This window comes from Scardinius erythrophthalmus (genome assembly GCF_964197995.2).
Source record: "Scardinius erythrophthalmus genome assembly, chromosome: 13".
Taxonomy (NCBI): Eukaryota; Metazoa; Chordata; class Actinopteri; order Cypriniformes; family Leuciscidae; genus Scardinius; species Scardinius erythrophthalmus.
Genome location: NC_138233.1, coordinates 4898984 through 4923295, shown reverse-complemented (window position 1 = coordinate 4923295; position 24312 = coordinate 4898984). Strand labels below are relative to the sequence as shown.

General features: G+C 36.7%; 1 protein-coding gene across 3 annotated transcripts in view; it reads right to left on the bottom strand.

The window, feature by feature from the left end:
- dock2 (dedicator of cytokinesis 2) overlaps positions 1–24312 on the bottom strand; it is a 124078-nt gene that overhangs the window by 6467 nt on the left and 93299 nt on the right. For 2 of the 3 annotated variants that reach the window (XM_081383380.1, XM_081383381.1), the window contains exons 27-43: positions 15419–15517; positions 14745–14839; positions 13525–13603; positions 13233–13333; positions 13028–13086; positions 12796–12944; positions 11688–11773; positions 10897–11053; positions 6908–6948; positions 5405–5495; positions 3773–3883; positions 3281–3370; positions 3077–3181; positions 2858–2999; positions 1589–1670; positions 1412–1496; positions 247–333 (exon numbers count right to left, since the gene is read on the bottom strand). In XM_081383380.1, the coding sequence (XP_081239506.1) occupies positions 247–333; positions 1412–1496; positions 1589–1670; positions 2858–2999; positions 3077–3181; positions 3281–3370; positions 3773–3883; positions 5405–5495; positions 6908–6948; positions 10897–11053; positions 11688–11773; positions 12796–12944; positions 13028–13086; positions 13233–13333; positions 13525–13603; positions 14745–14839; positions 15419–15517 (1659 nt within the window). The remainder of the gene's footprint in view (positions 1–246; positions 334–1411; positions 1497–1588; positions 1671–2857; positions 3000–3076; positions 3182–3280; positions 3371–3772; positions 3884–5404; positions 5496–6907; positions 6949–10896; positions 11054–11687; positions 11774–12795; positions 12945–13027; positions 13087–13232; positions 13334–13524; positions 13604–14744; positions 14840–15418; positions 15518–24312) is intronic. The other variant, XM_081383382.1, reaches the window with a different exon arrangement.

The window sequence follows — 24312 nt, the reverse complement described above, 5'->3', positions numbered from 1 at the left end:
GTTTTTAGTTGTATTGTTAAACTGATTAAGCTTGATATGGGATTTAGAAAGTAATCAGTAATAAGTAATGCAATGTTTTTTAGAGAGATAATTAGTACAGTTGAAGATGTAATTAATTACATTTTTAGAGTGACTTTCCCAACACTGCTGTTTTGCATACTATTATAAAGCAGGCAGTGTACACTGTGAAGTATGCAGCACACTAGTGTATCAGCCAGAGTTTGATTGACAGGGACGGACACTCACGTGGGTCATGCTGATGGCCTCAAACCAGCGCAGGATTCCTGGGAGTTTATACGCGGTTATGAATGTGGTGCGTTCGATCCACATCGACTGAAGACAAGAGACAGAAGACAGAGAACAAAGTAAATCAGCCAGTCAGTGTGTGTGTGTGTGTGTGAGGGACAAAAGACTCTTCAAGGTGACTTTCCAGTGCAGACTTGAGTTCAGTGTGCTTGTTTTGGGGGTTTATTCCTTGCTGGTGTTTGGCTTTAGTGTGAGTTATCACTAACAGAAGTGGTCAAATATCTCCATCTGCTGTTCAAACTGCACACTGACATCATTAAATCACCACAGATTGTGTCTCATTTCTGTCTTTCAGCTCCTTCACGACCTCAATGATGCATATATGCTGTGCTGTTTTCCTTTCACAGATCATTTAAATAAAGTCGAAATAAAATGTGATATAAAACAGATGAAAAACATCAGAAATGTTGTTTTGGCAACAAACTGAAAAAATTAAGTTGAAGTACTAAAATGACAAACTAAAACTGAAAATAATATATATTAGAGCTAAATACTCGTAAAAATAAGAACAAATTAAATTACAAAAACTAAAATTAATATGAAACCTAAAAATATAAAAATAAAAGCCTGATAGCCTGATAAATACTATACTAGTTTATAATAATACTAAAATAACACTGGAGAGATTTATTCAATGATTTTAGCCATTAATAAGTGAAATTAGATTTTTGCCAGGTGCAATTTAGCCTCGTTTCATGTGTTTTATTCAAGTTTATGCTGAAATAAATCAGTTAAAAATGGGGTCATATTTTATCAAGCCACATTGCTCGTCTTTCTAGAGAGATCTGGCAACAATAATTGAGTTTTTGAATGTGTTGAAGCATTTACACTTGCATCCGATTAAAACTGTGCATGAAGTGAGAATTATTAATATGACTTTAATCTAAATGTTTGCTCTATTTTAAAGCAAAAAGAGTCAGAAATGATCATTATGTTGAAAAAGTATCAGAAAAGGCTTTTGAATTGAAATGTGTAAATGTGTTTTCTGTGCATCTGAAAGTGGCAGACAGTGAAAAGGCATCTGTAATAATTATAATTAGCTTCATGAATAGAGATCTATGAGAGATCCTCATGTACACATTAGTTTGAATAAGTTAGGACTCACAACAAACTCATTATCCGGATCCACTTTCCCTTTCCTCACGGGTCTGGAATACTGGAAGCGCTGAACGTAGTTTGACTTGTAGAAGCTACAGAATCAGAAGAGAGACAGAGGTCATGAGGAGAGATGAATGTGTTTGGTGTTTTAATCGTTGTGATTGTTCAGTGAGCCGAGACTGACTTGATGATCTGATCCGGGACGGGTTTGTTCTTCAGACGTGGCGGGATCTCCAGAACCGGCTGGACAGTAAAACACTGGATGTCTGATCCAGACCGGATAAGAACAACACACTGACCATTTATATTTAAAACATATGAAAGCATGTCTTTACTTGTCTAATAAGGGCTAAATTCTTATATTAATATAAGTAATATAAAAGTGGTATAAAAATATTATATAATTTAATATAAAGTACAAAAAATCTAAAACTAAACAAAATAAAAAGGTTAGGGCTGAAGTCTTATATTAATATAAGAAACATAAAAGTGATAATATAATGTAATATAATTTAATATAGAGCAAAAAATCTAATAAAACTAAAGACATGATAAAAAAGTTGATGATAATGAAAAAAGAGTTAAGATATAAGGGCTGAAGTCTTATATTAATTTAAGCAATATAAAAGCAATACATACATATATATAAAGTGCAAAAAATCTATAAAACTAAATATAAAATAAAAGTTAATGATAATGAGAAAAGAGTTAAGATATAAGGGCTGAAGTCATATATATTAATATAAGTAATATAATATAATTAATATAATATTAAGTGCAACATTTCAATAAAAACTAAAGATAAAAAAAGTTAATGATAATGAAAAAAAGAGTAAAGATATAAGGGCTTAAAAATAATATAATATAAAATCGATAATATAATGTAATATAATTTAATATAAAGAGCAAAACATCTAATAAAACTAAAGATATAATAAAAAAGTTAATGATAATGAAAAAAGAGTTAAGATATTAGGGCTGAAGTCTTATATTAATATAAGTAACATACAAGCGATAAAAATATATATTATATAATATAATAATATAAAGTGCAAAAAATCTATAAAAACTAAATATAAAATAAAAAAGTTAATGATAATGAAAAAAGAGTTAAGATATAAGGGCTGAAGTCATACTGTATATATTAATATAAGTAACATAAAAGCTATTTAAAATATATATATATAAATATATATATATATATATAAATACACACACACACACACACACACACACACACACACACACACACACACATACATATATATATATATATTAAGTGCAAAATTTCAATAAAAACTAAAGATTAAAAAAAAGAGTAAAGATATAAGGGCTGAAAAATAATATAAAAGCAATAATATAATATAATAAATGCAAAAAAATCAATAACAACTTATACATATATAAAAACCATAAATACATATGCCCACAGCAGAGTGTATGTAAAGGATACACTGCATGTTTGAGTTTTTAATGTCGTCTCCAGGCATGGTGGTGATGTTGAGTCTCACGGCGCTGGGAAACTGACTCATCAGATGACTCTGGAAATCTTCCCTGCGCTCGTACTCCTTCCCGCGGTGAATGAAAACCTTATTCTGATCACATTAAATACAATCAAAACCTAGACTACACTACATATCTGTCAGGACAGTTATAACAAACACACACTGACCCTGAGGAACTGAGGGAATCCACATCCGTAATATCCCACAGCGAAGTAGTCCGGCTTGGGCCGCAGGATCTTCATAATGTTCTCGTAAAACTTGGCTTGTTGATTCTGTGAAAGGAATTCATTAATGAATTAAACAAAGAGAGAAAATGCTAAAACACCAAGTAAGCCTGACGACTCAAACACGGAAAGTTTAGTGTGTGTTACCAGTTTCTGTCCGAGAAGCTCGTAATCGAAGACCTCCATCTCAAACTGATCCGCCAACTCCTTACACAGCGTGATGGCCTCCTCCCACATCTGGCACGCACAAATCACATTTACATTTATGCATTTATGCATTTGGCAGACGCTTTTATTCAAAGCGACTTACATTGCATTTCAAGGAACACATTTACATTCTTTTCTCATTTACACATTTATCAGTTCTTGCTTTCCCTGGGAATCGAACCCATGACCTTGGCGTCGCAAGCGCCAACGCTCTACTGTTTGAGCTACAGGAAAGCCAAAAATTAATATAACATAAAATCGATAATATAAATATAAAGAGCAAAAAATATATATATTAGAATATAATAGTATAAAGTGATTTACACACATACATGCACGCATGTCAACCTTCATAACGGCAGACTTCAACATCCAGTCCCGAAAAGTCACATTTATTCAGTATTATACAGTAAAGTGTGTGTGTCCGCTGACCTTGCCCTTATCGAAGTAGCTGATGATGGTGTCGTAGAGTGTTTCTTTGAGCTGGCGCTGGGACGAAGGCGTCTGATAGTCCAGTTGAAGAGCACACTGTTCCTCTGACCACTGCAGATACACCACAACATCCAGTCAACTCACAGTTATTCAATACAGAGAGAAACAGGAAAATAGCAGAATCAATGACGCAAACTTCATCAAATATGAGACTAATCCACATTCACTCCAAAAAGAATACAGTGTCATTATTCAGCTCAAGTATTCTCATTATTCTCATTAGATCTCAAGTCAGATCATTATTGATTCAATTCAGTTCAATAACAGTGTCGATGTTCAAAATTTAATATAAAAGTAGTATAATAATATAATATAATATTAAGATTTAAGGATTAAAGATTTAATAAGATTTAAGGGCTGAAGTCTTATATTAATATAAGTAAGATAAAAGCGCTAAAAAATAATATAATATAAAATCGATAATATAATGTAATATAATTTAATATATAGAGCAAAAAATCGAATAAAACTAAAGACAATATATATATATATATATATATATATATATATATATATATATATATATGATATTATAAAGTGTAAAAAATCTATAAAAACTAAATGTAAACCTCATTCCTTATTCTTATAATGTTAATATAATAACGTGAATATTCAATAAATATTCAAAATGTGCATGTCGGTTATTAACCGCCGGTGCCGATCTCACTCCCAGGAGAAAAGGTTCTAAATAGAACTTTTAAAGGATTCCATCAGACGCTTCGTATTTAGAACCTTTTAGGGGTTCAGATCATGAGATCATTCTATGGTTTTAGTTTTAATTAATTAATTTTGTTTTAATTTCAATTTAATTTTATGAATTGAGCAGCTCGTAAACATACTTTATCACAATAAAAAAATTAAATAACCCGTTAAACATGACAGTAAATACATTTTTAACCTTTTTGGCATAAAGCGTTGTTTAGAGCCGAGAACCCTAGGGATATATGTAGAACCCTTTCATCTTTAGTTTGATTTGAGGTTTGTGTGACAGGGAATAAAGCGAGAGGTCGAACTGAAGTGGTTTCTAACGGGAGGACAGACCGTGAGAGAGAGAGAGAGAGAGAGAGAGAGAGAGAGAGAGAGAGAGAGAGAGAGAGAGAGAGAGAGAGAGAGAGAGAGAGAGAGAGAGAGAGAGAGAGAGAGAGAGAGAGAGAGAGAGAGAGAGAATAAATCTGCCGCCCGGCTCGCAGGAACTGATGTCATAAATTTGACCTGGAGGCTTGATCTGCACACAGAGCGTCAGGGACGACTGTAAATCAACCAGGGAAGATGTGTCTTGTGTGTGTGTGTGTGTGTGTGTGTGTGTGTGTGTGTGTGTGTGTGTGTGTGTGTGTGTGTGTGTGTGTGTGTGTGTGTGTGTGTGTGTACAAACGTCCCCACAAAGATAGCAAAACTTTAAATCAGCTACTAGCCAATGATCTCCACAAGGAAAAATGATTAATAAACACACCAAGATAATGTCTTATTGAACATGTAAAACTGCAAACATGTTTCTGAGGGTTCAGTTTAGGGAACGAACAAATATCATAAGCTATAACAACAGTAGTGTGTGTGTGAAGTGTGTTTGTTGACCTTCAGCAGTTTGGAGTGCAGCAGGAGTGTGTACGCCGCCTCGGTGTAGTTTTCTCCATCCAGATGAAGATCCCGTAATTTGTACAGATACCTTGGAAACACATTTAAAATTAATTCATATAAACTATATAAATAACTAAAATATATTATAATTTTTTTTAATAAATACAATATTATATGTGTGTATAATTAATTTAAACTATTTTTATATTCATTTTATATATATTTTTATATTATTTTATATATATATATATATATATATATATATGTATATATATATATATATATATATAAATTACATATACAAACACACACACAGTAATATAAATGATATTTAAATAACTAAAATATAAAAATATATATAATATGATATTATAATATCCATTCCATTCCAATATTGTACTCTGAGTTTCCATTTTCACCACACAGAGGCAGTATTGCATAAAGTCATAAAGCACTTGAGGCCAATGTTAAAGAGATTTACCGTGGTTAATGGGTGTTAATGAAGCAGAGAGCCTGAACACCCTGAAGTGTGGTAAAATCACAGTAAAGTACGGCTCAAAAATGTATTCCAAGAGCAATATGATAAAATAACCCAATATTAAATTCAGATTCATGTTTACAAAATGCAACAATTGTAATAAGCAGTTCTTATATTGAGTTGTATTGATATTGTATTGTACTGAATAGTGTATATTATATTGTACTGTACATTATACATACTAATGCAGTTATGCATATCCTATTCTATTCTATTTCTTTCACCAAGCCATCATGTGCATTTGTCTTTGTCTTATATTATAGATGTAAACTGGTGCGGAATTGATCAGTCTTTTAATTATTGTCTTTCTTTAAGCTTGCCTGAATGGAAATCTTATTTTCATAATAGCAGTGTTTCTTGCTAATTTCACAGGTCAAAGGTCATGATAGGAAAATGTTAAAATTATAAATAAACTAGAGGATTGTCTTGTATTAAAGCTGAATTTTACATGTTTCTCCAGGATGACACATAATCTGACCATGTTCATTAACAAACTCAGTGACAAACATCGGAATCAGAAGCAGAGGTTATAAACTCTCACACATTCATTCATCTTACACTGACGATCAGAGTATCAGAGAGTTCGCTCACGCTTTACCCAGAATGCATCTCCGCAGTCATTTATGTTTAATGTGCCTGTAAGGTAGCAGTATGTCAAACAACACGGAAACGTCTCGCTCCGTCCCTCATTCTGTCCATTCGTCCGTCTGTGTGTGTGTGTGTGTGTGTGTGTGTGTGTGTGTGTGTGTGTGTGTGTGTGTGTGTGTGTGTGTGTGTGTGTGTGTGTATGCTTGGATGCTTATCCTTTGGATTTTGACTTTAATTCAGCAAGACCAAGATAATCTCCTGTCAGATTACACACACACACACACACACACACACACACACACACACACACACACACACACACACACACACACACTTAGAATCACAGTCACACACAGAGTAAATATGGAAATTACCTGATGTACATCCCCTCACGGTTGATGTCCTTGTAGAAATTCTGAAAAGCAATGAAACGGAAACGTTAACTTTGAGCCTCTGTGTTGTTGACATATCTCTGAAGATAAGTGTGTGTGTGTGTGTGTGTTTGAGAGCTTTGAATATGTAATGCAAAATTATGATGATGGATTTCTGGACCTTTTGGATATTACACACCACGCAATGCTTATTTATGGAGTTTATTCATATATTGGAGTCATTTCATTAAAGTGGCGCCGGCGACGCTCTGACCGATACACAGAACAAACAGAAGTGAGAAGAAATGATTAGGAAAAGATTAATATTTATGGAGGATGAGAGTTAGTAAAGAGAGAGACAGTCATAGGCCATGTGTTGCATTACTGGAGGTTTAATGTGTGTGAGTGAGTGAGTGAGTGAGTGTTAGTGTGTTATTGTGTCTCTGCATGTATGTGTGAGTGTGTGTGTGTGTGTGTGTGAGAGAGAGAGAGAGTGTGTGTATATGTGAGTGTGTGAGTGAGTGGGTGTCTGTGTGCGTGTACTATATGTGTGAGTGTGTGTGTGTCTGTGTATGAATCATACAGTGAATCATACACAGTATGTGTGAGTGAGTGTGTGAGATTGTGTGAGTGTGTTATTGTGTTTATGTGTCTGTCTGTGTGCGTGTATGTGTGTGAGTGTGTGTGAGAGTGTGTGAGTGAGTGTGTTAGTGTGTGTCTGTGTGCGTGTATGTGTGAGTGTGTGCGTGTGTCTGTGTGCGTGTATGTGTGAGTGTGTGTGTCTGTGTGCGTGTATGTGTAAGTTTGTGTGTGTGCGTGTGAGTGAGTGAGTGTGTGTGTGTGTGTGTGTGTGTGTGTGTGTGTGTGTGTGTGTGTGTGTGTGTGTGTGTGTGTGTGTGTGTGCATGCAAGTGAGTGAGAATGTGTGCGTGCGTGCGTGCGTGCGTGTGAGCAAGCGAGTGAGTGTGTGTGTGTGTGTGTGTGTGTGTGTGTGTGTGTGTGTGTGTGTGTGTGTGTGTGTGTGTGTGTGTGTGTGTGTGTGTGTGTGTGTGTGTGTGTGTGTGTGTGTGTGCGCGAATGAGTGTGTGTTTCATTTAGAGGAATTATTCTGCCCGGATCTTTGCGGTATGAATAATAATTTAAAGAGGATGAAAGCTGACAGATTCATCACAGCCAGGAAATACATTTGACAGCTGAATACAAATTTAAAACATAAGTTCATGCGGGAATCACTTCACAACAATATTCAGAAATCACTTTATCATGTGTTTATAATAATTTATCCCTCAAAAGCTGGGTTTGTCCTCAGGGCTATAGGCAGGGTCTATAATCACTGAGCTCTCACATGTGAGGTAGTTCTGGGACATAATCCTCTGGGAAAATGAGGATTTCTCTGATCTACATTTGTGCATTTCAAGACATCTGAAGGACAAAAAATGGATGAGAAATATCTTTCAAACCATGTGACTGGACAGATGATTATCTGTCTCTTCCTCTCCTAAAGCTGACCTTTGACTCATTCTCATTTTCATCTTCATCTGGCACGTTTCCATTACAGATTTGCGCAAAACTTTTGCGATTTTTTCTAAATGTCGACAAAAAACTATTCCAAAATGACGGCGTTTCCATTAACCGATGTTATGCGACTAAAACTTTTTTATTTTTTTCCTCTCGCGAAAAAGTAAAATCATTCCAAAAATCATGGTGACGGACGTTGGTAGGTTTATGTACTATATCCCAGCCACTGCACTGGCCATTATTATTAATCAAAGGAGACGTATGTGTGTTATCCAGTCATTAATGGTAAGGAAAGACCCTTATTATACTGTGAGCGGCACATATGAGGTGTTTCTGGGTGTTTCTCACTCATTTCTGCTTCGAGGTCTTGATTGTGGCATTTCTTTGAGGTTTAGAATCCATTATTCCTGTAATTCTTCTGTCTTATATGAATTTAATAAAGAGCTCTGTCTCGTATTCTGTCCAAACACACCGCGTCATATACGTCAGGTGACTGTAAATGCGCAAAAACTGTTTCCATTGCAGTTTTGCGGAATATTTATTTTTCGAATTGCATGAAAAACCTCCTCATGCGAGCGTTAAAAACTTTTTTTTGCGATAAATGGGAGTTTTGGCGAAATTGACGTGTTTCCATTGGGCGTATTTTCAATTCGCAATTTCAGTTTGCACAATTTGAAGGGTAATGGAAACATGTAAATATAGGGTCAAATGATATTTAGTCTATATGTTGTTAATTTAGCCTATTATAATGTTAATTTTTAATTTACTGAAGGCTACTATGCTAGGTAAACACACTCTCAGACGAAAAGGTACAAAGCTGTCACTGGGGCAGTATCCTAAGGTACAAAAGCTAAGAGGTAGGCGACTAATATGTTCACTTAAGGTACTAATATGTACTTTTAAAGCTCATTTAAGGAACTATTATGTAGCATTTAGGGGTAAATAAGGTACAAAGTTGTACCTTTTAGCTTTTATACCTTAGGATACTGCCCCAGTGACAGCTTTGTACCTTTTTTTCCTAAAAGAGTGCAAGTTTATTAAATGAATTCATTACTAATCTTATGATAAAAATGGCTTCATTAATGCTTGATCTGTATAGATCAATGTTCTTGTCCCCTGCAGAAACTAATTATTACATTACATGAATGACGTAAATTATATTGACCTATTTTCAATTCGAAATGGTGAAATTAGACACAAGTTTATTAGTTTGGCTAGTTTTTTTATCGGTCGTTTTAACACGAAAAAAAATTATAAATAAAGCAATGTTTCCATCCCATGTGTTCAGGGAAACAAAACTGTGAAAACTGGCACAAAATAGGAAAGGAAATGAAAGTTGTCTCCACTGGGGAATAAACTGTGGCTTTTATTAAACGTAGTAAATGACTTATGGTTTTAAAGCCACAAATGAGGTTCATCAGTGAATTATTCAGTCACATGACTTCTTGTTTCCAAGTCACATGACATTTTTGATGCGCATCTGGACATGTGTTTGGTAAAAAAGAAACACATTTTAGAACTTGTATTTGCATCCTGATGTTTCCATCTGGCAATTTTAATGAGATATTATTAACAAATTTACATGTATGCAAATATATGTATGGAAACCTTAGGGATTTTTCTGTTTTATCATCCGCCAGGTGAAAACTGTAAGTCTGATCATTTAATAGTTTAATTCTAGCATCAGGTGTTAATTTAACAGAATTAGTGCAGCTTTCCTGAGCAATTAAACACATCCCCTGGAAAAGGCTTTCATTTATGTTATTATAACATTTATTAATATTCTGAAATACCCTTATTTTATTTCAGTTAGTTCCCAAGGAAAGGATTTTAATTAAATTTAGAGCATTTTAAGTTATTCATCCAATTATAACAGCTTTATTTTAATTTGAATTGTTTCAGTAATTGCTTATTTCATCACTGTTCATTATGGGATGGATCTGCTTTTAAACCTCCAGTGTTTATGCTGGAAATTTTATCTGGTAACACTTTACAATAAGGTTCATTAGTTAACATTAGTTAACATGAACTAAGAATGAACAATAATTCTTCAGCATTTATTAATCTTACTTAATATTAATTTCAACATGTACTAATACGTTATTAAAATCAAAGGTTGCATTGGTTAACATTAGTTAATGCACTGTGAACTAACATGAACAGCTGTATTTTTATTAACTAACATTAACAAAGATTAATAAATACTGTAACAAATGTATTGCTCATTGTTAGTTCATGTTAGTTAATACATTAACTAATTTTAACTAATGAACCTTAATGTAAAGTGTTACCATTTATCTTCATCTACGTGTTTGTTAAGTAAAATGACGGGCCAGACCGATGAGACAATCCCTTTATTGATAGATAGATTACCTTTATTGTCATTATAAACATGTTTAACAAAGTTTTCACTGACGTTTATGTGTGTGAGATGTTAAATGAGTGGTGTTTTTACAGTGGGTGGGCGGGGCTTACCAGAAGATTGACAGTGCAGCTCATGCGGTTGTTCCGACTGTCATCGCTCATCACTGTACGGTAGTCAAGGAGACGCTCGAGGAGGCCGGTCACCAGGGTAACGAAGTGCTGCACCTCGGTCACCAACAGGGGGCGTCCCTGAGCGCACTCTAAAAGACTGAAGAGGCACACGGTCAGACCAGCTCTCGTGCTCCTGGCTTCAGTTTGAGTCAGAGATTCAGGAGGATTTAGAGGTTCTTATGGAGTGAAGCCATGATTATACAAGACCACAACGTGTGTGTGTATGTGTGTGTGTGTGTGTGTGTGTATAGATTTGGTCCCCACAAGGAAAACTGTAAAACCTGAGATCACCTACATTGTGGGGACCAGCAAGCGGTCCCCATGGGTACAAAAGCTTATAAATCATACAGAATGAGTTTTTTTGAAAATGTTAAAATGCAGAAAGATGTGTGTGATCAGTAGATTTAGGGGTCTACTGATCTACTGTGTGTGTGTGTGTGTGTGTGTGTGTGTGTGTGTGTGTGTGTGTGTGTGTGTGTGTGTGTGTGTGTGATGGGTAGGTTTAGGGGTAGTGTTAGTGTAAGGGGACAGAATATACAGTTTGGACAATATAAAAACCATTACGTCTATGGAGAGTCCCCACAAAGATAGCAAACCAGACTGTGTTTGTGTGTGTGTGTGTGTGTGTGTGTGTGTGTGTGTGTGTGTGTGTGTGTGTGTGTGTGTGTGTGTGTGTGTGTGTGTGTGTGTGTGTGTGTGTGTGTGTATGTGTGTGTGTGTGGTTTTCATACATGCTCTGTAGCAGCTCCATGTATCTCTCGTCTCCTCCGCCTCCTTCCACTTCATGATCCAACTTCAGAATGATCTCGTTCTCAAACTGAGAGGCAGAGAGAGAGAGAGAGAGAGAGAGAGAGAGAGAGAGAGAGAGAGAGAGAGAGAGAGAGAGAGAGAGAGAGAGAGAGAGAGAGAGAGAGAGAGAGAGAGAGAGAGAGAGAGAGAGAGATCATTAAAAAGTTCAACAGTGTCATATGCTAAACAGTGTGTGTGGGCAGGTTTTTCCACTGTTTTCTGGAAAGCATCTATTAACAAATAGCAAAACCTAGTAGTTGTGATTTCCCAACAAGACAAATCATAAACCCTAAACATACTAAAACATAATTCAGTCAAAAAATACTTTAAAAAAAGTTTAAATTTAATCCTCAATTTTTTACATATTCCATAGAAATATTTTTTTAAAATATTTGTAAATACATTTTAAATCTATTCCATAGAATTTATAAATATTCAATAGAAATATTTTACAATTATTTTTAACACATTTTACCATGTTTAAATTCATTCCATTAAACCATAGACATATTCCATAGAAATATCTTTACAAATATTTTAAACACATTGTACTATCTTTAAATCCATTCCACAGAATTATAGAAATATTCCATATAAATATTTTTAACACATTTTACTGTATAAATCCATTCCATAGAACTACAGACATATTCCATAGAAATATCTTTACAAATATTTTAAACACATTTTACTATCTTTAAATCCATTCCATAGAATTATAGAAATATTTTTAACACATTTTACGCTGTTTAAATCTATTCCACTGAAAAAATACAGATGCAGTCTGTGCCTGGCGTTTGCTAATTATAATTAACTCATCAGAACAATAATAATAATTAATGAGAAGTCCCCACAGGAAAGGAGTTTAGCTTATTTTAAGAATAAGGGAAATCAAATCGAGATCTCTACCTTGATATAAAAACTGTGTGTGTGTGTGTGTGTGTGTGTGTGTGTGTGTGTGTGTGTGTGTGTGTGTGTGTGTGTGTGTGTGTGTGTGTGTGTGTGTGTGTGTGTGTGTGTGTGTGTGTGTGTGTGTGTGTGTGTGTGTACCTTTTTGAAGTGTCCGGAGTGGTTGTGTTCACACTGCATCATGTCAAAGAATATGGGGATGGTTGCTCTCCGCAGCTCTTCCTCAGGGATGAGTGTCATCTCCAGGATAGGACCCACCATCCCGGGAATGAAACAGATCTTATTCATACCTTAAAGTTACGCAAGTTAATTAGCATAGACTTTATATTCATAATGCGTTCGTATCACTGTGTTTGTGTACACGCAGTCTTACCGAGCTTGTACCACATGTCTCTGATAGCGAAACCAATCAGCCTCCTCATGTCCCCGTATCTGAATGAAAGAATCAGGCGTGTTTATGCATATTTTATTGTTGCACTATAGTGGTGAGGGCCAGACTTCTGAAAACATTATAAATAGAGTGTGTCTGTGAGCAGTTTCTGCTGGTTTAACTGGGAGGATTCTGGTTTAAGACTCACTTGGCCAAAATCGTGGTCCTTTTGGTGGGAGAGAAATGCTGCAACTGCAAAGACTCTTGGGTAATAAACGCCACAGCCAAATGGAAGTAATTATTCCATAACTACGAGAGAGAGAGAGAGAGAGAGAGAGAGAGAGAGAGAGAGAGAGAGAGAGAGAGAGAGAGAGAGAGAGAGAGAGAAATCATGATAAAATGAAATAGGGATGTGAGATATCAGGGCTATTAAAGCTAATTGAATCTGATCTTGATAAAGCTCATGTAAGACACACACACACACACACACACACACTGACCTGCACTTCAAAGTTGTTGTTGTCGAGGAACTTGAGGTTCATGGTGTCGGCATATGTGTTGATCGCTCGGAGGAACACTCTGATTGGACGAACATATGAGGGTTATTATTGTTAACTAAACTAAAACCACAGAAAAACATCTTCATTACTAAAAAAAAAAAAAAAAAAAAAAAAAATAATAATAATAATAATAATAATAATAAAAAAAAATTCAGCTGATTGGTTCTAATTTTCATTTAGTTTAACTTGACTGATGTACTAAAATAACTAAAAACAAAATAAAAATCAATAAAAACAAAAACTATATAGACATATTTAAAATAAAATTTTAATTTTTTTGATAAAAATTTAAAAATCTTTAAAACAGAAAATATACAAATAAAAACATTCAAAATATGAATAAAAACTATAATAGTATCTCTCATTGATTCTTAATAAAAGTTCACAAACGTGATACTTTTTTAAGCATGTCTGTTTGACTTAATCCACGATTTCTACAGATGACATCAATGAAGTTTGCATACTTGATTGACATTTCTAAATGTCTGAACATCATTCCTCAGATCATGTGTTTGTATCTGTGTCTCAAATGCTGTAGTATCTTTTCCCTAACATCACTTTTCTTCAATATTGAGTCTTTGAATAAGCTGTTTTTTTTTTACGTATATATCTTTTATATCATATATCAATTTCACAACCAAAGTTTAAATACCATTTTCAAACTGTATGAACTTCAAATGTTTTGCTTGTAAAGTGTAGAAAAAGTGTTTTTGTGCAACTTTCTTCTCAACAAATAATATCTGATTTCATATTTCAGGCATTTTTGAGTGTGTCTAAAGTGTCGGACTGCTGTGTGTTCACAGTATCTGATGATCCGCAGGGTCACAGATGAACATAAAACACTGTGATATTGAATTCCAGGGAAATATACTGAGGTCAGTAAAACACAATATACTGCCACTGTCTGCCATTAAAAAGAACACACAAACACGTGAACAATCCATATTTTCCGCGAGCTCAGTATGTGACGCTTCTCTCTGAGTCTGCAGGTTTATTCCTCTCTAAATCTCTCTTTCTCTCTTGTCTGAAGTGTAATCAATGTTAACATAGTGTTTGTGCTCCCGAAGACTCGGAGATGTCTGGACTGACGGTGGCTGTTACTGCAGTTCGTCTCAGGAACTTGAGTGTGTTGGTGTTTTCGTGTGTGTTTTTGCGCTCACCGGTTTTGCACCATGATCATGGTGACCCAGTCAGAAGGATAGACATGTTTACCAATGAGATCCTTAAACAACAGAAACGTCTCCATCAGGAAGTCCTGCAAGAACAAACACAAGATGCTTAGATAGATAGACAGATCGACGGATGGACAGATAGATAGATAGATAGATAGATAGACAGACAGACAGACAGACAGACAGACAGACAGACAGATAGACAGACAGACAGACAGACAGACAGACAGACAGACAGACAGACAGATAGATAGATAGATAGACAGACAGACAGATATATAGATAGATAGATAGATAGATAGATAGATAGATAGATAGATAGATAGATAGATAGATAGATAGATAGATAGATAGATAGATAGATAGATAGATAGATAGATAGATAGATATATAGACAGACAGACAGACAGACAGACAGACAGATAGATAGACAGACAGACAGACAGACAGATATATAGACAGACAGACAGACAGACAGACAGACAGATAGATAGATAGACAGATAGACAGACAGACAGACAGACAGACAGACAGACAGACAGACAGACAGATAGATAGACAGACAGATAGACAGACAGACAGACAGATAGATAGATAGATCGACATACATAGATAGATAGATAGATAGATAGATAGATAGATAGATAGATAGATAGTCTTACCACTAGGTCTGAGGTCCCATTGAAGGTCTCGATGTAACAGGAATAGTGTCTGTCTCCCATCTGACTGAGAATCGCAGTCATACAGGCCACCACACGAGACTAGAGAGAGAGAGAGAGAGAGAGAGAGAGAGAGAGAGAGAGAGAGAGAGAGAGAGAGAGAGAGAGAGAGAGAGAGAGAGAGAGAGAGAGAGAGAGAGAGAGAGAGAGAGAGAGAGAGAGAGAGAGAGGATCTGAGGATCAAGTCTGAACTTCAACAACAACAAATACAAAACTCCTGAAAGTCCCGACTCTGATTCAGCTGATGGGACGGAAGATGATGAACAACATTTCAGACGATTTAGAGAATCTTTCAATCATTCAAATCGACGTCCAATTTCCCCTCGATTGTCACTCTGCATGTGCCATCCCCCCCTCTCTCTCTCTCTCTCTCTCTCTCTCTCTCTCTCTCTCTCTCTCTCTCTCTCTCTCCCTCTCTCTCTCTCTCTCCCTCTCCCCTTCTCTCCATCTATCTCTCTCTCTCTCTGAGCGGATGCTGTGAGTGAGTCGGCGTGTGCGAGTGAGTCTATTCTTTCTTTCTTTCTTTTTATACTGTACTTTCTTTCTTTTATACTTTTATACTAAAACATTTTTGAAAAGAATACAAAGTAAGTTTAAGGAGTGGAGGGTTTGAGGAACGCTGTTAACCAGCGCTTTGCTGGTCAGCAATGGCAGGTCCACACAGCCAAACAAAGTTTGAGCAACTTTCACGCGGGATAAAAGTCGCGCTGTGATGAACTGCTCTGTGGAGGATTGTAGTTTGGCTGTGATATAGCATAATATCTGCTTCTCGAATGAACAGTGCTGTGCTTATCTTCTTTGGTACCATTGAGAAGGTAAACAGTGTAGTTCAGAGCGGAGTAGTAATTCAGTGAAGTGTTTCTTACTCACTTGAGCTCTACTCGAGGAGCGGTGGCTGTCCTTTTTGCTAAGAATTTCTTACCGATCTCATGTGAGGTTAAACGTGATATCTGGCAGACTAATATTTGTAAGGGCTCAAATTCAAGGCTGTTTTTATTAATGTTTATGCTCCAACAAATGGTAACGAAAGATTACTGTTTCTCAAAAATGTAAATACAATGCTACAGAATTGTAGCTCTGATGATTTTCTGTTTTTGGGTGGGGACTTAAATTGTACAGGGAACTATAGATGTTGCTTCAAGTCGCGCTTTAAGTGAACTGATTGAGACCATAGCTTATGTGATCCACGGAGGGATCTAAATAATAATGTAAGACAATACACGTGGGTACATAATAGAGAAAATGTTATTTCTTTAGCCAGATTGGATAGGTTTTATTGTTTAAGCATCATTTTAATGTTGTGAAAAGTTGTTTTATAACACCAATTGTTTTTTCTGATCATTGTCTAGTCACATGTAATGTGTTTATAACAGATATGAAGCCAAAGAGCGCATATTGACATTTTAACACTTCTCTGTTAAGTAAGGCACATTTTAGAGATGTTTTTGTTTCTTTCTGGAATGATTTTAAATTAAGAAAACCGTGTTTTAAAAATGTACGACAGTGGTGGGACAATGGAAAGGTTGAAGTTAAAGTACTTTGTCATCAGTATACTTTCAGTGTGTCTCGGGACATCACTAGATCAATGGAAAAACTTGGAGGCACATGGAGGCACAAGGGTTAGCAGAGATCACTGTGGAGGGAAGACATATTGAGACAATTAAAGGGATGGCTCGGAGTAAAATCAACCTAGGGTCCTTTGCACCATGACATCAAGCCCAATACCGCCCAGAAGCCTTTTTTCCCTTGGTTGAACATTATTAAAGTTAGAGCTTATTTAGAGATATCAGCCGGATGGCTTAGTGCAGGCACTAATGGATCCAAGGCTGTATCTGGTAAATTACCCCACTAATAATGCCCAGAATGGTACCAAACTTCTACAGTAGTACAAATATGTTCTGTATTCATAAAACGAGGCATTGGAAAGTGTGTAAGTACATCAGGAGTTTATTTAAATAACACTTGCCTGATGGCTAATGCTACCGCTAACCCGGGCACCAACGTCACTTCAGTGATTAGGGAAAAGCATGTAAAAGTCCTGGCAGTCCTAGGTTGATTTTACTCTGAACAATCCGTTTAAAACTAAGACATCTCTTCTTTCAGATTGGCTTGGCATTAAAGCACAGGGGGCTCTGGTCCAATCTCGCTTTCAGAATTTAACACAAATGGATGCCCCATCTAAGTTTATCTTTAGTCTTGGAAAAAACGAACGGTCAGAGTTGCTATATTCACTCCTTACGCTTTGAAAATGGGCAGGAATTGACAAAGACATCTGATATTAGAAAATGAGCTGTACAGTTCTATGGCAAATTGTATAGCAGTGAATATAGAAAGGACAAGGAGTTGTCTGCTTGCTTCTATGAAGGTCTGCCAAATGTCTACGACGACTCAAAGGCAGAGCTGGAGACGCCTCTTTCAGAAGAGGAGCTTCTGAACGCTCTCAAGAGCATGGATGGATCTCAAAAGCTCCTGGGATTGATGGATGGACTCCCAGCTGAGTTTTATAAAGAGTTTTGGGCTGAGCTGGGCGAGGACCTGCTGGCAGTCCTGCATGAAAGCTCTTTGCCCTTGAGCTGTAGGAGAGCAGTGATCACATTGCTACCTAAAAAGGGTGATTTGCAGGAGATCAATAACTGGAGACCTGAGAGCTTGCTTTGTTCTGATCTTAAAGTCCTTTCTAAGACTCTGGCTAATAGACTGAGAAAAGTGATGGGGCAGGTCATTCATTTTGATCAGACGTATCGTGTGCCGGGTAGGCCAATCACAGATAATGTCTGTCTCATACGGGATATTTTAAGTGTTTCGAGTCTTTTAGGGCTAAATTTGGGGTTTATCTCTATTGAGCAAGAAAAAGCATTCGATCGCTGAGCATCAGTATCTATGGCCTTTTGGTTTTAGTTCTGGTTTTGCTGATATGATAAATGTGTTGTACCAGGACACTGAGAGTTTACTGAAGGTCAATGGTGGTTTGAGTGCCCCTTTTAAAGCTAGTAGACGATGTGCACTATCTGGTATGCTTTACTCCTTAGATATTGAACCAATGCTGCATAAATTAAGAAATAAGATTAAACGTTTCACATTGTATCATGATATACAACATCAAATTTCAGCTTATGCCGATAATGTAATTGTGTTGGTAAATGGGCAATGAGACTGTAATGATTTGGTTGTGGTGGTGAGAAAGCATTCAGAGTGAGAATCCAATCGTGGTTTATTAACAAATATAATCCAAGGTCATAGTCCATACCAGGCAGAGGGTCAAGCACATGTAATCAGTCCGAACACAAATACAATCCACTGAGGCAGATGGGAATACGAAATCCAAAACTCAGGAAAATATAAAGAAACCAGGAACTGCTCAAAATGCTGACAGAGTGTGAACCACACCAAACAAACAATCAATCAATCAATCAATCAATCAATCAATCAATCAATCAATCAATCAATCAATCAATCAATCAATCAATCAAGACTTCATACTGAATAAAGGCAAAGGCATTTAAATAGACAGGGTGATGATCAAATGAAACAAGACACAGCTGAAACCGATAAACTACTAATGAGCAGAGGGTTCTGGGAAATGAAGTCCAGGAATAACAGAGGACTAGGCTGCCATCAGTTGGCACATGATGGCAACTGCAGCTGACAGATATACCAGAGACATCAATCAGCTGGTTTCTGTTCTTGGTGATTTTGGAATAATTTCAGCTGCAAAAGTTAATTGGGAGAAGAGTGAAGCATTGGCTGTTGGGAAATGGGAGGAAGGGCTAGCAGAACTACCTGGTGGGATGAGTTGGAAGAAAGAAGGTTTATTTAAATATCTAGGAGTACATCTTAGGGATTTAAATACCCAGCAAAAGAACTGGGAAGGGGTGACTGAAAAAATAGAAGGAAAATTGAAAAAAATGGAAATGGATTCACTCACAATTATCATTTAGAGGAAGAGTTTTCTACAAGAGCCTCTACATTATGGCATAGATTATCTTGTGTGGATCCACCTGTTGGACTACTGTCCTGATTACAAGTAATTCTAGTGAATTATTTTTTAGGACTGTTTACACTGGGTTCCTCAAAAGTGTGCTCTTTCTTTCCGAAAGAAGAGGGAGGACAAGGCTTGGTGCATTTACCAAGCAGACACGCTACCTTTCGTCTGCAGTTTATTCAGAAATTTCTGACTGGCCCTGTTGATCTGGCGTGGAGGAAGATGGCAAAAACGATTTTGCACACAGTAGACGGGCTTGGACTGGGTGCTGCGCTGTTTCTAATGGATGCTAAACAATTACGTTTGGCTGGAGTGCCTCGATTTTATTGTGAACTTTTCAAAGTGTGGGGACTTTTAAATGTTTGCAGACTGGAGGAGACCAATTCTTTGAACTGGTTACTTGAAGAACCTCTAATCAAAGGAGCTCGCATGGATATTGCGGGTGAAAATATCCCGGGATTTACGCAGAGACTGTGTGCTGTGTGCTCTGCAGAGACTCACTCACTCACTCTCTCTCTCTCTCTCTCTCTCGCACTCACTCTCTTTCTCTCACACTCACTCACTCACTCACTCTCTCTCTCGCACTCACTCACTCACTCACTCTCTCTCTTTCTCTCACACTCACTCACTCACTCTCTCTCTCTCGCACTCACTCACTCTCTTTCTCTCACACTCACTCACTCACTCACTCTCTCTCTCTTTCTCTCACACTCACTCACTCTCTCTCTCTCTCTCTCTCACACACACTCACTCACTCTCTCTCTCTCTCACTCACTCACTCACTCACACTCACTCACTCACTCACTCTCTCTCTCACTCACTCACTCACTCTCTCGCACTCACTCTCTCACTCTCTCTCTCTGATCAGATGATAAATGATACAGGTAGAGGGGAAAAGTGATGGATGATGGATGGATGTTTGCAGACAGAGAGGTGAGACCCATCACTCACAGAGACCTCACAATCCTGACTGTACGCTGCTGATAAAGGGTGTGTGTCTGAATATGAATGAAATTAAGAGTGCAGTTTATCCTGGCGTAAAGCGGTATATAAATACTGGAAGACGACAGTGTCTTTAAAACAAATATACAATATTGTTCAAAAGTCTCTGGGTCATTAAAGTGTTTTTGAAAGAAGTCACTTCTGCTCATCAAAGCTGCATTTATAAAAACACAGTAAAACAGCAATATTGTGAAATATTATTACAGTTTAAAACAGCTGTTTTCTATGTGAATATAAAGTGTAATTTAGTCCTGTGATCAAAGCTGAATTTTCAGCATCATTACTCCAGTCTTCAGTGTCACATGATCCTTCAGAAATCATTCTAATATGATGATTTGATGCTCAAGAAACATTTCTGATTATTATCAATGTTGAAAACAGTTATAGCACAATATTTCATATTTCATATATTCTCATATTTTTGCAGAAACGTTGATAATTATTTTTGTGATGAATAGAAAGCATTTATTCGAAATATAATCTTTTGTAACATTATAAATGTCTATACTCTCACTTTTGATCAATTTAATGGATCCTTGCTGAATAAAAGTATGAATTTCTTTATTTTTTTAAATCTTACCCCCAAACTTTTGAACAGTGATGGTGTATTTTGTAGTTTATTGCAAAACAGAATATATATATGTAATAGTTTGAGAGTGTAATGAAAATGATTACATCATCCGTAATGCATCATGGGATCATTATACACTATGTATACTACTGTACACTAGAAAATATAGTAACATTGAAAAAATGACACGCTTCTCCTTTAAGACTTAAAAGTTAAGTGATAAATCCAGCAGGCAGACTCGGTCTAAAGAGAAGAGTTTCAAACGATTGTGCTGAGACAGACTCAAGTGATGTTCCCATATGCTGGTTAAACCCGTCCTGCTGCTGGAAATATGCTGATAACACACACCTCTATTCCTGTATAAATGGTGAGATTTCACTGTTGTGTGTGTGAGATACATCTCACTGCTGTCTGTCTGCAGTGTGAAAAACAAAGACAGAATGATAATAAAACACACACATCAGCTCTGCTCGCTAATGCACAACACACACATCACATGTACATTCACTGAAACCCAGTTGGCTGCCTAACACACTGCGATTTCAGCAATCCTATTAGATCATTACAGATCACACTGTACGACATGGATCTAATAATCTTGGGTACGATGTGTGTAGACTGCATGATGATCACATCTGCTGAATCGTGGGTTAATATAGAATAATAAAACGTCATCAGCATGTGCTAGTGGTAAACAAACAGAGCGAGATGAATCACACTTTAGAAAATTGTGGTTTTTATGTGCGTTTGAAAAAAATAGTGAAAGAGGAGAATATGGACAGGCAGGAAAAGAGGCAAACTTGGCATGACAATTTTGCAAATGGAGCTTGAGGTGATTCGTTTTTCAGTTTTAGTGCCATGTGGCATTGATCTGTAAGACTGGAAAAACTGGAAGAACTGGTTAAGGAACGACCACTCCTCGAGTAGACAAAAGACCTTGCTGGAAATTAACATTTGAACTCCCTCTTGTGCTCTATCGAGACAAAAGTCTCACCTCAGTCATCCTAATCTACATTTCATTCCCTCATCCCTCACCCCCTCTCTCTCATGCTGAGATCACCTGAATTCACCCAAGAATATATATAGTTTAATGTGAATTATTATCATTGAGTATTATACATGTTTAGTATCATTTGAAATGTCTCAGTGCGACTGGTACAAATGTCTCATTTCCAAAAAAGTAAAACAAAAGGTAATAAGGTTTTTAAGAGTTTAGAGATAGCTGGCACACAAAGGAAGGTGGTCTCCTAGCAAATGGTCTCCTGCTCTCAAAAGGTGTAAGCTCCGAATGTAAATTCCCACTGTTAGCAGATGTTTCCATGTGAAAGAGGTTCTGACTATATAATGAAATGCAGCAAAGGGCTCTGGGCCTTTTTATAACTCAAGTTGGCCCATGATGCTAAGAGTGACCAAAACTCTTAACATTATGTATTTTAATGTTAGCTTTGCATCTCATCTCTTCATTCCAGAGCATTTGATGTTATTGTATTGATTACCCTTGAACTGATTATGAAATTGGCATGATACATTTACCTGACATAGTAAATTGTTGCATTTGATTATTCTAATTGACTTTGACATTATTTTCCTTAAAGAGTTAAAAAGAATAGTCAAACATTCGTTCACTTTTAATGATGCACGGAAATCATTAAAACCTTTTCATTTATGGAGAAACAATGAGAAAATACATCTCAACGCAACTCAACTCAACTAAACTTTATTTATATAGCACCACTAAAAACAACGATTGTTGACCAAGGTGCTGTACATTATTGCACAAAACATTGGCATTAACATCATTTACTACATAAGAAAACATGACAAAACACAGAACATACCAGACACCGCACAAATCAGCTACAATTATAAGCCATACATATGAAAAAATGTATTGCTTTTAATCAAAAATACTTTGCCATGAGAAAAGACCTTCCGCACTGGTTGGATGCCGGACTTTGGGCCGATCGAGCGTGAGTTTACAGATCAATACACCATTTTGTGTTGCACTTTTATTGGCTAGTCACTAGACGTACAGTAGGTCGTAGCAGCAAACACAATGTGAGATGATCATGCTGAGTTTCTGACACTGTCTTTGGCTATCTTTGGTTGCAAGACCGTGAGAACGGCCATCTTTGAACCTGTCCGAGGATCACCGTTTAAGAGCCACGACCACAGAAATCAACAAGTTTGGTCATCTTTCATCCGGAACAGACCAAAATCATACAATCTGTACCGGCATTACAAGACAGGGACATTAAAGCCTGATCCAAGTCAAAACCTACATAGACTTCTGACTATCAACATGAAGTCTGGTCCATTTTGCAGCGTTGCAGCAGAGAGACCAAACACACCATTTATTATACGTATAATATATGAATTCATATATTATACAAAACCTTTTGCATTTTTAAAATAAAGATTAAACATTTACCATACATCCATAAAAATAGTCTCAATAATACACTCACCAGCTACTTTATTAGGTCACCTGTTCAACTGCTCATTAATGCTAACATCTACATCTACAACTCAATGCATTCAGGCATGTAGAGACGATCAAGACGATCTACTGAGTCAAACTGAGCATCAGAACGGGGATTTAAGAGACTTTGAACGCGGCGTGATTGAGTGTTTCAGAATCTGCTAATCTTCTGGGATTCTCACACACAAGCGTCTCTAGAGTTTGAATGAGCCGAAAAAGAGAAAATATCCAGTGAGCCGCATGAGAGCATGATCATGGTGTCTCGTCTCAGCGGTTCTGGCTCCTGCTGCTGGTGTAATGGTGTGGAGGAACATTTTCTTGGCACACTTTGGGCCCTTTAGTACCAACCAGCATCGATTAAACATCTCAGTTTACATGAACATGTCCATCTCTTTATGACCACAGTGTATCATCTTCTGATCAGCTCAACTCATCTCAAGCTGGTTTCTTGAGCATGAAAATGAGTTCAAGATTCTTAATACGGTTGTATCTTTAAGGACGTCCCTGCGTGTCCTTTAATCAGACTTCTGAGGACAAATGTGTCTCTAAAGTATAGTTAAGTAAATACACACACACACAAACTCACACAAACACCCAAAGGCATAGAAAAGGACATCATGTTTGATGAAAATCTACAGTCAACAAAGGAACCACACACACACACACACACACACACACACACACACACACACACACACACACACACACACACACACACTCTCAGAAATGGCAGGCAGGGCTGCAGTAGCGTTAGAGGTGTAATCTGTGTTATGTAATAAATCTAATTAAATAGAGCGGTG